Source organism: Macrobrachium rosenbergii, chromosome 12 (genome assembly GCF_040412425.1).
Source record: "Macrobrachium rosenbergii isolate ZJJX-2024 chromosome 12, ASM4041242v1, whole genome shotgun sequence".
Lineage (NCBI taxonomy): Eukaryota > Metazoa > Arthropoda > Malacostraca > Decapoda > Palaemonidae > Macrobrachium > Macrobrachium rosenbergii.
Window position 1 is genome coordinate 112,803,527 of NC_089752.1, and position 16,436 is coordinate 112,819,962.

The following is a 16,436-nucleotide window of genomic DNA, read 5'->3' on the forward strand; positions in this document are numbered from 1 at the left end:
CTGCAAGGTTTTCCTCCTGTTACACCTTTCAAACCTTTTTACTGTCAATTTCCGTTTCAGCGCTAAATGACCTCATAGGCCTCAGCGCTTGACCTTCGGAATAAATTGTATATTCTGTTCTCTTCTTATGCTGACATTTTTGCCTCCTCTTCATCACACTGAATGTTTACCCTTTCAGCTCTTCGTACGTTGCATAGACTTAACACACAAGTGGCATCAGCAGATGTAGCCTTTCTCTCAGTTGTGGTGAGTCTAAACTTGGCTTTCATAGAGTAGATTTGCTCAACATTCCAGTGGGACATTGCAACAGGTTTTCAAAGACAAGAAACTAAATGATCTGAAAAAGAAAAGATGAAATCTGTCGCCTCATGTATAGACAATTTATAAGTGGTTGAGCACTTTAAAAAACTGATTTGATACCCATTTTGCTTAGAAATGACAAACACAATTGTCCACACTTGTAAACGTCAGTGTAAGGAATAGTTTCGTTATCGATTTGCCATAATTAGCGTTTCCATGGGTGGACATATTCACACTGACAGCAACAGCGTTAGTTTTTGTGTTCTGAAGGTTAGCGCACAGATTTATGATCAGATTGATTTCAGCTTATCTTTACCGAAGCATTGTTACACACACACACACACACACACACACACACACACACACACACACACACACACACTTACCTTGACATAAAACATTCACGCATACACAGACACACATTCAGAGTAACCCCGTAGGGTCGGGGGTGGGGGGTAGTGCCGTCAGTGTACTGCGTGCATAAGGTTCTTTGCGGCGTCCCTTCGGCCGCTAGCTGTAACCCTTTTCGTTCCTTTTACATACTTCTCTTCATATCTTTCTTCCATCTTTCTTTCCACCCTCTCCTAACAAGTTTTCCATCTTTTTTTCAGCGCCGAATGACCTCATAGGTCTCAGCGCTTGGCCTTTGGCCTAAATTTTATATTCCATTCCTCATTCAGAGTAAATTATAATTATTGCTTACAATTGCAGACGTGCATTTTCCGTGTAGTCATACAAACTTTGTGCGTTTGTTTCATTTATCTCAGGTAGCCTACATCAGCTAGGCGGTGTTGTCTTGTTCGTAATCGAATATAAACTACCTTAAGTAGGATTCGAACCCATGAGAGAGTAGTATCTTACTCTCAAGAGCCAGTCTTAACTTGAGCAATTGTACACACACACACACCTACTATATATATATATATATATATATATATATATATATATATATATATATATATATATATATATATATATATATATATATATATATATATATACAGTATATCTATAAAGAATGTACTGTAGACTGAGAAGACTCATTTGTTATTGAAATACACGATGGAAATAAACAAAAGAATTTCATAACAATTTGAAGGTGAAAACATGAAAGATGTGACTTGAATGGTGAGATGTCGAAAAATAATTGTTGAAAACGAACAGTCATGAAACCATGAAATAAGTTCAAAGTAACAAATGTTGAAATCAGAACTTTACCAAATTAACAAAAATACCCCGTAGGAGGACAGTGGCGTCAGTGCACCTCATGCGGTGCAATGTAGGTATTGCTTACGGTTCTTTGCAGTGTCCCTTCGGCCCCTAGCTGCAACCTCTTTCACTCCTTTTACTGTATCTCCATTCATATTCTCTTTCTCCGTCTTACAAGTCCACCCTCTCCTAACAATTGATTCATAGTGCAACTGCTTTGAGGTTTTCCTCCTGTTACACCTTTCAAACCTTTCACTGTCAATTTCCGTTCCAGCGCTGAATGGCCTTAGTTGCCCCAGTGCTTGGCACGCATGCCTAAAATCTATAAATCAATCAGCCAATGAACACAAATATTTATGTTTTTATCGGCAGGCATGTGGGCGACTAGGCAGATGACAAAAGCCGAAGACAGAGAAGTGTATGTGCGAACTACCCTCAGAGAACTCGTCATCTACATAATCTTCCTAGTCATTCTCTGTATACGTAAGTGCTGCAGTTTTTATGAGCTTCGATTTTTTATAAGGGATGTTTTTGGAAGTGAAGAGTACTGTGCCGTCGTTTTGTGCAGTGCTGCGTGCGATTTTATACCCCGGTGATCTTAATGTCTTTGGTTATATTTTTCACTACAGGCCTTGAATCCACGCCAGGAAACAGCGGTTTCATGATAGGGTTCAAACAGCTGTTTGATACTAAAAGTTAAATACCACTTAGTCACTCAGCTTCGAGTAAGTTTTATCTCAAATTTTGATGAATTTTACTAGAGCTGGAATAGACCCATCCTCACTATCGTAACATAGTGTTTTAGCAGTTACTCCACTTAGCCACAAAGATGATTGGTAGTTTGTATACCTCTTGTCACTTTTTTTGAAGGATCTGAGATGGAATAGTTATTGAAAATGTCTTTGGCATAATTTAAGTGTTTGTGTACAAATTGTTTGAGTACAAGTCCTCGAACCCAAAGGACATGAAGTTGTTTAAAACATCCTTCATTCCAGAGCTCAGGCAGACCAGATATTAGGGATCCAGCACAAGTGACCTGAATCCTTTGCATTATCAACACTAACTGCCTTTTCTGGTAACCTGGATGGGAATGCTGCTTTGTGACCCTTTTAAATTCTCAGAGAGTATTATTAATAGGGACCTAGAACTTGTAGCCCTGCTCTTTTATACTATTTACTGGGTTTTCATAAGGAAAACCACCACTTTTGGTCTTCAGGACTGAATTTTTGAACAGCTCCTGAACAGGTAAACTTAAAATGCTTCTGATTCAAAACAACCTGTCATTGCTGAGTCATGAAGGTTGGCACTATCAGACAGAATTGATGCGTTTTGAAGAATTCACCCATATAATCAAGTTCAGCTTTAAGCTGGAGGTGTGATGGCTGTTAAAATATACAGTATTATTAGTCTTTAGTTTATTAAATACTGCATTCACCAACTCTTCATTCTCTCAGTATATAGAAAATTTGGCTAAATTTTCGGAATTTCGGTCTCAGTTTTGTCCATTTGACTCACCTGTATTAGTCGTGAACTATACCATATGCATGGCTTCTGATTGTGGCTGAGATCTTGCTTTTTAAATGATTATAACACTTGATACTTTGTGTGAGACAACAATTGAAACATATACTTAGATAACATTCATAGTGACCAACTGAACTGTTGATAATGCACGTTGAAACTACTGTAGTCATTTGTCATAAGAAACCAAAATATTCTTAGTAGTCTGTACAACAGGCAACAAAAGTTAGAAGCTGTTTCCTTTTGCCTAATGGAGTTATGTTGAAGTTAGCTTATGTAAACCAGTGGTCATTATTGTTTATAAGATTTATGAGGTTATCAAATCAGTTTTTAGATTCATGTGATATATAAGCAAAATAATTAAGACTTCCAGAAGTGCACTATATTAAGAGCAGTTTCTGGGCATTTAGATAGCAGTATTTGATGGGGAATTCCTTCTTAAGCATCTTTTTGAGAAAGCATTTGGAAGATAAGCCCTCTTTAGCTGAGGTGTGGATTTCTTAACTACTAGAATTGTTTCAAAGATTTCCCCCAGTGGACAGTGTGACAGTAAGAATGTCCGACCTGCATGGCTCATTGCTGCCAAAAGCACATTTTTAAAATTTCTAAATCATCGTTAGTGATCAAGTGACTCAGTCATTTGAGCAGAAAGGTTATATGGATCATTGGCCCTAATTCTGCTCTCAGTTTGTGTTTGACTAAGGTTCAAGTTCATAAACAACATATAAAACCATGAACCAAAGACCCAAGTTCAGTACAGTACTGTGTGGTAATCCAGATACTGTCTGTTACTATCTCACGAAATCCTTTTTGTTAATATTATGCCATATGATGCTTTCATCACTATATAAAATTCCTTATTAATGTTTTAAAAGCCTACGTTAATAGCTATTATTTCTTTTTGCAGTGACCTTTGGTATGACCTCCCCTACGATGTACTACTACACGAATGTTCTAAGTAACTTGTTCCTAGATGCCCCGTATCCGGACACCAAAAACACCTTCCGACAATCAACCCAAGTCCTAGACTTCTGGAGAGTAAGTCACTGAGTCTTTACTGATCTGAGCACCATTTTGAGAGATGAATTTTCATTCTTTGAAATCAAGATGAATAAGGTCAGTTGTTCATTTACAGTGCTTATGAAATGTGATGGTAAAGGAAAATGAAACTAAATTACTGTAATTTGTTCTTCATAGGATCTGTGTCATTTTCGAAGCCTGTCCACATTTTTTATACAGAAAGTTAAAGTTGTTTCATCTGATACTCTAAAGCTAGGGATGGTTAGAAGACAGTGTATCATAACATTCTCTAGTTATCTGATGTGATTGCTTGGGATTACTGTTTGTGGTAAGAGAGTGCAGAGAACTTAAGATCCATTCTATTTGATGTTTTGTTAAAATGTTATCAGTGTACTAGTCTTTTGTTACAGAGCATTTAAATTCTTTTCTTTTTAGTATGCAGAAAATACTTTGCTGGATGGACTGTATTGGGAGTACTGGTATGATGCAGCTGCAACAGTTACCGAGGACGATGATCGGAACATCCTTTACGAAAACAGATTGCTTGGGGCTCCTCGAATGCGACAGGTTAATTCATCCTTTCTGCAGTGTTTTTGAGAATATATCTACATTGAAAAGCTTGTTCATTGTATATTTTGTTATCTTTTTAAATTGCAGTACATCATATTCCCCGGGGGGGGTGGTGGGGGGGGGCGCGTTAGTGCCGTCAGCGCACCTCACATGGTGCTGTGTAGGTTTTACTTAAGGGTCTTTGTAGCGTTCCTTCAGCCCCTAGTCGCAACCTCTTTCATTCCTTTACTGTACCTCCATTCATATTCTCTTTTTTCCATCTGACTTTCCACCCTCTCTAACAATTGTTTCATAGTGCAACTGTGGGGTTTTCCTCCTGTTACACCTTTCAGACCTTCTTACGATCAATTTCCCCTTCAGCGCTGAATGACCTCATAGGTCCTAGTGCTTGGCCTTTGGCCTAAATTCTATTTTTTATCAGTCCATCATATTATACTAGATCACACATTAGATTTAGACATCTGTTTAGAGAGTAAGCATAACATCATGAAAATGAAATGTCCAGTCTAGAAAGTGGGTTTGCAGTTTGAAAAAGGGATTTTGACAAAGGAAAAATCTATTTCTGAGGAAGGTCCACTAAAAAACCATCACACATAAAAATGGAAACAAAAATGTGCTCAATAGGGTGCGTAGCCTACCTCAGGGCAACGGTTAGATCTGAGGCTGCCGCTACCACGAGGAGGTAAACAATGGTAAAATAAATGAACAGAGAGCACTATCGCCAAGAATAAAATAAATAAATAGCCTAATACAGACTAAAATAATAAGGAACCCAACCAGGGGGCGGGTACCTGGACGGGGCATCACCCTCAAAAGGGCCGGTAGGCCAAAAATATGTAAATTTCGAAAAAAGGGGGCCACCGCAGGAAACCCGCCAGGAGGAGAACCATGGGGCAAAAAATAACATCTATAACGACAAGGAGACAACCCCAACAGAAAAGAACTGATGGGGTCGCCTCGCGGTCGACATGGCTGGCGGGGGACGCCGTGGTGTCATAATAAGACCTCAATATATATATAAAGACGAGACCAAAACAGCCAAAATATAGAACGAAAACCCCACAATAAGATGGTACTTAACTTGGAGATAGTAAAGCTGCTCGATGACATGGCGAAAGATGAATAAATCCACAAAAAGGCACGAGCACACAAAAAGAAAAGGTAGCGATCACGTGCTAGAAAATGGAATGAGGTAGGTGGTGCTGGTGTCGCCGACCTGGCGGGTGTTGGGCGTAGGGGCTGTAACGGCTCACCGCTCTATTCCGGGGGTTTTGATAGGGAGAGATCTTTCGAGTAAGTCTCCGTGGTAGTGATCTTTCACTCACCCTTCGTTATACCAACGTCTTCCCTGGAGAAGACGCTCGAACTGGGGGTAGTAACCCCAGCTTTCCTGAAAGCTCTTTTTTCTCTGGTATATCTAGCATATTATACCTAGAAATTCGTGCTGTAATGGAATTTCACCGGCTGACACGGGACTGGACTCAGAAATGTATTTTTATTGAGATCTCTTATCCCTGTCAGTTTACAAGTGTTTTGTATTTACCTCACATCATCTGTAAGTTACAGTACCAACTAGACTGTTTGATTAAGCACCAAGGTATTGCTGATTACAAATGCAGGTATAGCAATTTAATTTGCACTTACAGTATTATTTAGTAGTTGGAAAACCGATAATAGCATTCAACAGAACTGCAACACAATCGTGGAGTTACAGTTCATGACATAGAGTGTACACCAAGAGGGCCTCTAGTCAGAACACCAAAAACAAGGGCTGCACTGGCCAATGTGTAGCAAAGAACTCGGTAAGGAGTTTCTAAGAAATATGGTAGCTTGCATTGAACCATGAGATTCTGAGTTGTTGGGAACAAGTAATTTGTCTCTTATTGAGACTGAATGGGCCAATCTCAGGCAACTTTGTGCTTGAGGATAGTAGGACATAGCGGGGAAGAACAGTTCTCATTAGAAACTGGAGTATATCTGTTGGGGAGGAGAAGTTTGTGTCCAGTCTGAAGATAAACTTCCTGAAAAAGCAATCTCCTTAGAAGAAGGATAGTTATCGGTAGCTTAACAAGGCAGCACTTGCTCAGTAAAGCCAAGAAATTTTCGTTTTAAGTAAGTAGCTTAGTAAATCTAATTTAGATGAGTTGCAAGCATAATTTACGTACCTAAACCTTCTCAAGGAAGTCTCAAAAATGCATCCACATAATCTTTGCCATGATAAATATGCTTAGTTTCTGTAACTTGGTAAAAATGTTCCAGTGAATATGATAAAATGTTTAGGTATTACAGTTCCTGCAATGTATCATCTTGCCCTGTTTACAGAAACTGTAAGATGAATGTTAGTAACCAGCATCCATTTTTGTGAAGAGGAAATGAGTCCTAATTCAGTTTGTCTCACAGGTGCGGGTTAGAAATGATTCCTGTGTTGTGCCCGATGACTTTAAAGGAGCCATTCGGCAATGCTTTGATGTCTACTCTCCGAATGCTGAGGACAAATCTCCGTTTGGTATTGATATTAATGGCACGGCGTACGTATGTTTGCATTATTAAGGACATCATACTTTTTTTTACTGTACATTAGCATTCCCATACAATGCCATACACAACAAAAAGTTTTAACAAAATTTCTCAACACACGAGACCAGTGAATGACAAGTTAAAGAAAGATTAGGAGGCGAAGTATGAATAACATTAATACATTCATGGTAAAACCTTGAAAAAAATAGCCTCACACATTATATTTCTCGATAAACAGCACTAACTAAAAGACAGGAGTTTTTTCCTTATTCCTTTTCATTCAAGAAGGCTAAATGTTTAGTTAGATTTTAGAATAGAGGTACATTTTTTCTGGTCATAACTAAGAAAAATTTGTCATTTTTTGGTCCCTCTGTTGTAGACACACTGTTCAGTTTCATATAAAAAGTAAGAAGACCAATACATTTTCTCGAGCATAGTTGGTTTTGGATTAATCCTTAGATTAGGCTCCTTTAAAAAGCAAAGCCCTTGTTTCTGATTTTTGGCTGTTAAAATGAAAAAAACCACTTGACAGAAGAAGACCTTGCTCTTGGTGAAGTTAACAGGTTATCCTCAGCTAATTTTAAATTTCCTGATTGAGAATGAAGTGCCTATGATTTGCAAAGACTGTGAAATAAGGCAGTGATATAAATATTGGGATAATACATATAAAATATATTTTTTTTATAAATATTGGGATAATACGTATAAAATATATTTTTTTACATTTTTTGATCCAGACCATTTTGAATTGCAGCCTTTCTTTGCTTTTATCAAATACTCTGATTATGAAGTGGCAACATTTACTGTATGGCACTATTTAGGTCAGTTGCCAGTGAGCTTTTATTTAGTGTGAACTTTAAAGTTTCCTTGATTCCACATCTGCGCTCTTAATTAATCCACTGCTACGCAGAAGAATTATAAGAGGAATAGGGATAAAACTTTGTGATTAAAAGATGGAGTACTCTGGATGATTTGATAGCATGTTGATGACCGTTTTGTTCAAAACTGACAGTAATTTGTTAGCTTACTGTATGCAGAATTGATTCAAAGATTTATTTGGTATAAGTGCTTCATATCAGACACATGATTAACCACTGATAGATGCAGCAGTAGAAAATGATTGACTTCCAGCGAGAGTTATGTCTGTTAGGTATTTTTTTAGTACAATGCATGCATACACAGTTTGGCCTTTAGCTCCTCCTGTTGCCGTTTTGGAAAAACAAAAGTGGTTTTCTGAACTAATTAATGCTCTGTTTCCTATCTGTGAGATTTTTTTTTTTTTTTTTTTTTTTTTGCAGATGGGAGTATACCTCGGAAAAAGATATGAATGGCTCAAGTCATTGGGGAAAAATTGCCACCTACAGTGGAGCTGGTTATTACCAGGTATGTATTTGAGAACCATCCTCATTATTATTATTATTATTATTATTATTATTATTATTATTATTATTATTATTATTATTATTATTATTATTATTAATCCCTTGATTATCTGGATGCACATCATTCGGATATTGACAGTATCCAGATACAACCGTACCCCAGGGACTAAAGATTTGAAAAAGACTGCTCTCCAGTGGTTGGCAATGCTGCACAGTCTCAGGAAATGTTGGTAAAACTGTGTACTCTCATGCACAGACTGAGGAAGGGTTTGGCAGGTGTTGGGAGCCATGAAAAGTTTCCAAGGTGGGAGGGGAGCAGCAGTAAGGCTGTTTAGAGGAAGATTTGCCCTGGGAAAGGGCTGTTCAGGAAGCTGGGTTCCAGGGGAGGAGTTTCCATGGCTGGAAGGGGGTTGGGAATGAAGTGTGGGATGGATGGAGAAGGGTAGGTGGGCATTTGACTGTTTAGATCTTTATTTGTTTTATGCCTTTAATTTTTATGCTTTTTCCAAATTTTATTAAAGTACTGTACTCTAATAAAGTATTCAAACACAGTGCAGACAAAGAAATATAGAGAGAGAGAGAGAGAAAACAACTCATACTGCGCACATTAAAGCCTATAACACATACTCGCATGCACACCCCTCTCCTTCTTTTATTTTTATTTTATTTTTATTTGTTGTGTGATAATTTTAATGCATAGCAGATGAAAAAACAATAAAATTTACAACTCGAAAGAGATTGAGAGAAATGCACACACTGCATTCCATTTTTGGGGGGAAGCGGAGATGAGTTATAAATAGCCCAATGTTTTGCCAACATTCACAACAAAATTCATGATGAAATTTGTATTATATACAGTTTTTAATTAATATTTTATTGTGAATGTAAACAATAGTATTTGAGATGAAATATATCAACAGTGCTAAAATATAATATTTAAGATGAAATATATCAACAATGTTAAAATATTCTCTTGTATACAGTAGTTATGATATGTGTGATAATCATATTAGAGTCAGCTAAAAGAAAAAAAAGGATAATACAGTACTGTACTGTAACTTGTAATGAAATAATTAAGCAAAACACAAAGAGAGAGAGAGAGAAAGAGAGAGAGAGAGATAGAGATGAGCAACTCATACTGTGTATGTTAAAACCTATTACACGCACACCTACCCTTTTTAATTTTTATTTTACACTATTCTCATTTTTATTTTTATGTGCTTTTTATTTTTACTGCATAAAAGATGAAAAAACAATAAAATTTACAACCAAAAAGAGACAGAGAAACATATTTGACATCCCCTAGTGTGTGTATAAAACACACACACATACACACACACTTACTCCTTTCCTTTGGGTGAGGAGAGGGGGGACGAGTATAATAGGCTTGCACAGTACTCCAGTTCTTCTCATGGAAGGGTAAAACATCACAACGTTGTTTCTTCTCCGAGGCCTTCCCAGCATGGAGAATACAACACCTGTCATGCCTGGAGCCAGGAACAGCGTTATTGGAAGGATCAGATGACTCCATAATATCTGAAATAAAAAGGCTTTCTACTAAGCTAGAACATGTTCTATATGGCTACATCAATAGCTAATAGCTCAGCATGTTGCCAACATCTATAACAAATTTCATGACAAAATTTGCAGGTATAAATATTTTTAATTGATAATTTGCTGTGAGTGTGAATATTATATTGTAGATGAAACATATCATCAGTGATAAAATATTCTCTAGTGTACCTTTATGATATGTATGATAATCATTTCACTCAACTAATAAAAAAGCGAGCTAAATTGTGAGTTCAACATTGATGAAATGACACACGTAGATGTAAACTCTTACACACACGCACATGCACATACGTAAAGCTTCTATGATATTGTGAGGTGAAATGAAAGTCATTAATTACCATAAACCAAAATGATTTACTGCATTACTTTTTAGTAGTGTTGTTAAAATTTATCTTCTTTGGGCATATCATTATTGAGAAATGACAAATGTACTAAAGGTGTCAGCACATGGTGTTTTACTCTTACACAGTTTCCATGATAGGGCGAAAGGAGAAATCAGAGATCATAATAAAACAGAAGATAATGATGAATTGTAAATAAATTTTCTTAAAAACAACATGCTCAAAGAGCCAAGTGTACAGCATAATATGAATGTGAATGATGCAATACTTGACATAATTCAGGGTAAGGAAACAGTATGAATAAAAAATCAAATTTATCAAATTATAATTAAAACAGATGAAATATAATTCAGCATTGTAACACCTGATAAGAGTGTTACTGTATAAAAGTACATTAATGATGATAAAACCTTGGTAGGCTCTGGGTAAACGTAGGCTACCTACCTACCAAATTGTGTTGTGTGTGAGAGAGAGAAAAAGGTCAAAGTGTACTTATATACAGTAGTATGTTTTGTTACAAATATGGGAAAATAAGGTAGATACTTGCCTTTTGCAAGTATCTGCCTTATTATTGTTATTTAATAATAATAAACTAATGGTGATAATCTCTAGATTCTCCAGATTAATAGAGGCAAGACCCTGTCGGATAAGGAGGAAATACGGACAAGATCAAGTAAAAACTCTCCGGGTGTAAAACAACAACTCCGTACCCTTACTCCCTCTACCTTATCAGCACCACAAAACCATAACACTCAATATGCTTATAAGCAAGAACCATCACGCCCTGAGCTGAGGTGTTGACAAGGTAGAGGGAGTAAGGGTACAGAGTTGCTGTTTTACACCCTTAGAGTTTTTACTTGACCTTAACCCCATTTCGCCCTTATCCGACAGGACTTTGGCTCCATTAATCTGGAGAATCAAGAGATTATTATTATTATTATTATTATTATTATTATTATTATTATTATTATTATTATTATTTAGTTTTATCAGTACTGTAGTATGATTAAATTAGTAATAATAGTTCAGTAATTAGGGTTCATCGTTTTTTTTGTATTAGTAAATAGCTTGTACTTTATGTACTTTATAGAGGTACTGTTCTGATACAGAACACTTCCTCTTTAACTACATTCGTAATTTCTTTCATTCAGTTTATATTTCTGTCAAATTATAAAGTCTGTACATTGCTTTTAGTCTTATAGTAAATGTTTTTCCAGTTGTTTATCTCCATTTCGGCTTTGTCCATGTTTGGCAGGCCAATAACACTTCTTTGTTTCCTGTCATATTTACCCGATTTCTTACTTATGTTATCCCAAATTCTCTTGTGATTTTGGTTTGCATCTCTTTGTTAAACCATTGCATAGTATTGTATCTTGCACTGTACCATAAACTGAACTGAGCGTTGTAGGAAAGTGTACATTCTTGAAAAGCAAAGACATAAGTGCCATGAAATTATCTCTCACGTAGTAAGCTCACTGTATTGCTCATTTACTGATCCCCCACGCCTGTCATTTTGAGGTCATCAGTGGTGGCGTTCCTGGGGGCGGGGGGTGGGGGGAGGTTGTTTGAAATTGTCCCCCAGGCCCCAAAGTGAGGGGGGGGGCCAAAAATGCGAAATTTAACCATTGCTGCTATGACAGACAGGCTAAATCCAGTGTCCTCCATTCACTCTGCTCTAACTCCCTTCACTCTGATCTACCTCCCTTCACATAATGGAGTCCCTTCCAGCAATATTGATTCATTTAACTCCCTCCACATCATATCGCCATCAGAGTGCATTACTGTTATCCTCATTTTTACCACTTATCATTGTTTAACTGATTAAGTGGATCTTCAATTATTCAGTGTACACCTAGTTTTAAGAAATAAAATTTCTAAAATTTGCATTTACAAGTGCCCTTTAAAATGATCCTACAATTGCTCATGTTCTAAAAATTTTCCCCCCAAATCCCCCAGCTGCTTTGGCTCGCTTCGCTCACCTCCCACCCCATAAGAGGGGCCCCCAAATGGGACTCTGCCCCAGGTCCCAAAATGTCTAGGAACTCCCCTGGTCATCATTCATCAATATAGGCCCTCATAGAGGGGTTGGAACAGTTTTTTTGAAGGATACTACTGTTGCAGATGAAGGAACATTATTTCTGTTTCCACTGGCTTTCCTTTACAATCTAGACATTAAGTTCAATGTGTGAAATTTTTATCTCACAGGGACCTGTATACTGCAGTTGTTAATTTCTTAATGTTTACAGGACCTTGCTATGAATAAATCTGTGAGTAAAGATATTATTGCAACTTTGAGAGAGAAATTGTGGATCCAGCGAGGAACCAGAGCGGTTTTTATTGATTTTACAGTCTACAATGCGAACATCAATCTCTTCTGTGTTATCAAGTAAGAATTTCTCTTATACAGTATAAGTATGTAATTACTTTTTATTTGTGTAACTGTAATATTTTGTGAAATAAGAGGTTTTCCACAGCTTTAGTACTAATCTCAAAATATTTTTAATTCACAGAATTGTTTTTGAGTTTCCTGCCACAGGTGGCCTCATTCCATCCTGGTCATTCCGAACAGTGAAACTTCTTCGTTATGTTACGCCTCTTGATCACTTTGTCATGGCCTGTGAATTTATCTTTGTCTTCTTTATCATATACTACATCATTGAGGAAGCCTTGGAAATTAAAACCCTCAAGTGTGCCTATTTCAAGAACATGTGGAATATTTTGGATATCCTTGTAATTCTGGTAAGTAGTTATGTTAAAAGCTAGATTTTTTTCAGTTTGAATGTCAAAACCCCAATTTTTCGTAAACTTTAATTCCTTTTGCTGGAAAGGATGTTGATGCTATTAGAATTGAAATGAGAGTTATGACAGTAGTTAAACCATCTTGGCGGATATATCCAGTTCGATTGCAGCCTTAACTTTGATTACATTAAATTTTGTTCCTCTCATTGCTCTTTGTTATGATTACATTCATTATTTATTACTTTCTTCAAGTTTACATGAAACTGTGGTGTTTTGGTGACAGGAGGTTTTTTGTTCTAGAATTTTTACATTGTAATTTTGTTTTTGCTTTGACCTTACTCTTCTTTTAGTCCTGTCATGGGAAAACCTGAAATGTGTTAAATGATATCTTATTAATGATGGTATGTGTCACCAGTCATTTACTCATGTAAGGTTTCTTATAGGTGCTTATATTAAAGAGTACAGGGAATCAGATTAGTATGTATCAGCTTACAACATATTAGACTTTCACTCATGCTATAACATATGTAAAAAATGCTGTGATAAATTACTATTTTAATGATTTCTAAAATGTATCTATATTTTGCAGATATCTTTCCTTTGCATAGGATTCAGTGTGTTTTGTACAATGACCATTTCCGGCAAACTCGAGGAACTCCTGGAAGATCCAAACACCTTTTCTGACTTTGAATTCCTTGGTTACTGGCAAACTCAGTTCAATAGTGCAGTAGCAGTGTGTGTGTTCTTTGCTTGGTTTAAATTGTTTAAATACATCTCGTTCAACAAGACCATGACTCAGCTATCTTCAACTCTGTCAAGGGTAAGTATATAACTGTTGAAAGTTGTGCCCTTGTGTTTTTGGGAAAGAGTGTTTTATGTACATACTGCTTTATTTAGTACAGTACAATGTTTCTAATATTTTGTATACATGCTAAATTACTTCTTTTTTGTTCTGTACTTGAGATGTTTTGACTCAGTATTAATCAGCAGTATCATTTGAGTTCAAACATTAAAGCCACTTTAACCCCTTCAGTTATTATCATCATTTTCGTATGATAACTTTGTGATAACTAATATTAGCCAACCAGACTAATGTTGAGTGCATGAAAGTATAGATGCATCAAGAATATCTTATACACATTCAAATTTATGTAAATGATTTACCATATTTTTATTCATTTAATTTACTGAGTGTATAACATCTGGTCTTGAGTAAATATATGTAGATATATCCAGATACAGTACTTCAAACATTTCTCTTTATTTACTTGAGAATTTGATGAAATAGCAAGATTTTTATCCAGCTATAATTTACTGAAAGTAGGTGCAGACTCATTATAATTACCATTTCACATGTCATATTGATTACTGTACCTGGATTTTTCTTTCCAAAAAATCTTTTCCATTTCCAAGACTGTTGTACATAAGCATATTTTTAGGACTGAATCTGTGTGCTTTGAGTTTTCATGTTTTGATAAAAATTCCTGTCTGACATCCGAACATTCTGAAAACCCCCCTGATGATCTTAACTGATATTGCCAGCTTCGTACTGTAGTAGTGGACTAGTGTATTTGGGGCCTTTCTTTTAAAAAAAAACTTCTGCTTCTTTTTTTTAAATTCCCCCATGTCCTATGAGTGTCTTTAATCCACTGTTATAACAGACAAATAATAAACTAGCCATTTCCAATGCCTGAGTTTATCACAATGATCATCCATTAGAATCAAAGTGAGCCCAAGCCTTTGTAACTGTAAAATTTACAATAGTTTCACTGCAGTACTTTACTACTACTACTCCATCAAAAATTACTGCACATGGTGTGCATCTTCTCCACCTCTCCTTACCAATTTTACAGCCTCTCAAATTCTCTGTCTCCAGAGACTTTGGTTGTAAGCACTTCTTCCCAATCATTTGCATTGCATTTATGTAGACTACACTTCACAGTGTCATGGGAGCTCTACAGTTCCCATTAAACAGAATAAAGAATGGTATGAAAAATTCTAGCTTGTGTTCCAGACACGAGCCATGGTTAGATAATATTACTCTTAAAGGCTTTGCAGGCCCCTCATTACATTGCGATGCTGAAGGTAAAACCCGTTTGATCAAGGACAGCAAGCTAAAAATTTAGTTTCATGAACTTGGAGACACTTGTAATGTCTAATGGCCCGTTGCTTTACATGATATACTGTATAATTGTGTATAAACAACTTGAATTAGAGGTAAAAATCCATTTCTTCATTCATTTAAGAGTCAGATTAGAGTAATTTGTAGTTTGACTAGCTTTCTTAGTATAATTACAAGGGTTTTTAGAGCTAGGTCAGTCTGCTTCTAAAGGTGAAGTTTTTGTGTCCATTATCATATATAGAGTAAGTACTTAGAGAATTGGATCCACACCTTAGGAATTTACAGCAAACCTTGTAGTGTCATGTAATTTTTATTGTACAATGTTTACTTTAATAGAAAACTAACTTAGTATGTCATGGCTATAGGACCAATGATAAAACAAAAAAATTGTAGAAGTCGCTGGCATTTAACAAAAAAGTTAAGGTTAAATTACAAATGATCTTAACCAACTGATCCTGTATCAACCAATTATTGTGCCCATAGACAATTAAGTATGCTCTCATTTCACATAATATATAAAAAAAATGCAAGTACTGTAATCAAGTCATGGTGGTATGAAAAACAAAACAAAAAATAAATTCAAAAAATAAAAAAGTTCCTTATGCTTGCCAATATCTCATGTCCAGTCCAGATAAAATAATCTTTTAAGTATCTATCCCAGCTAAAACAACACTGCTTTTCAAAACTAGACTCATGTGAGGTAATTTCTGATCATAAAGAGTATCATTTTAATTAGATAATCTTTTGGAGCGAATATTGCAGAGAGAGAGAAAGCTGCAGATTAAATGATGATATAGCCAAGCTGGATATATTTATACCGTATTCCAGAAAGGCTGGAAGAATTGTGAAATCCTAACCCATGCTTTTCTTTGTCTTGACAGTGTGCCAAAGATGTCGCTGGATTTGCCATCATGTTCTTCATTGTATTCTTTGCCTTTTCCCAGTTAGGGTATCTACTCTTTGGAACACAGGTATGTATACAGTGAACCCCCCGAATTCGCGGGGGATGAGTAACCCCCCCGCGAATAGCTAAAATCCGCAAATACTTGAAACCCCTCTAAAAACACTTAGAACTGCCTATTTTGATAGTTTAAACACAAGAAAAACCCTCTAAAAATGCTTATGCCTGAGTATTTTAAT

The 16,436-nt window shown here is 36.3% G+C and overlaps 1 protein-coding gene across 5 annotated transcripts in view; it reads left to right on the plus strand.

The window, feature by feature from the left end:
- Positions 1-16,436, plus strand: part of LOC136843893 (polycystin-2-like) — a 123,301-nt gene that overhangs the window by 94,027 nt on the left and 12,838 nt on the right. For all 5 annotated transcript variants that reach the window (XM_067112772.1, XM_067112769.1, XM_067112771.1 and 2 more), the window contains 9 exons: positions 1,882-1,992; positions 3,938-4,068; positions 4,486-4,617; positions 7,021-7,148; positions 8,436-8,520; positions 12,682-12,821; positions 12,946-13,174; positions 13,764-13,994; positions 16,178-16,267. In XM_067112772.1, the coding sequence (XP_066968873.1) occupies positions 1,882-1,992; positions 3,938-4,068; positions 4,486-4,617; positions 7,021-7,148; positions 8,436-8,520; positions 12,682-12,821; positions 12,946-13,174; positions 13,764-13,994; positions 16,178-16,267 (1,277 nt within the window). The remainder of the gene's footprint in view (positions 1-1,881; positions 1,993-3,937; positions 4,069-4,485; positions 4,618-7,020; positions 7,149-8,435; positions 8,521-12,681; positions 12,822-12,945; positions 13,175-13,763; positions 13,995-16,177; positions 16,268-16,436) is intronic.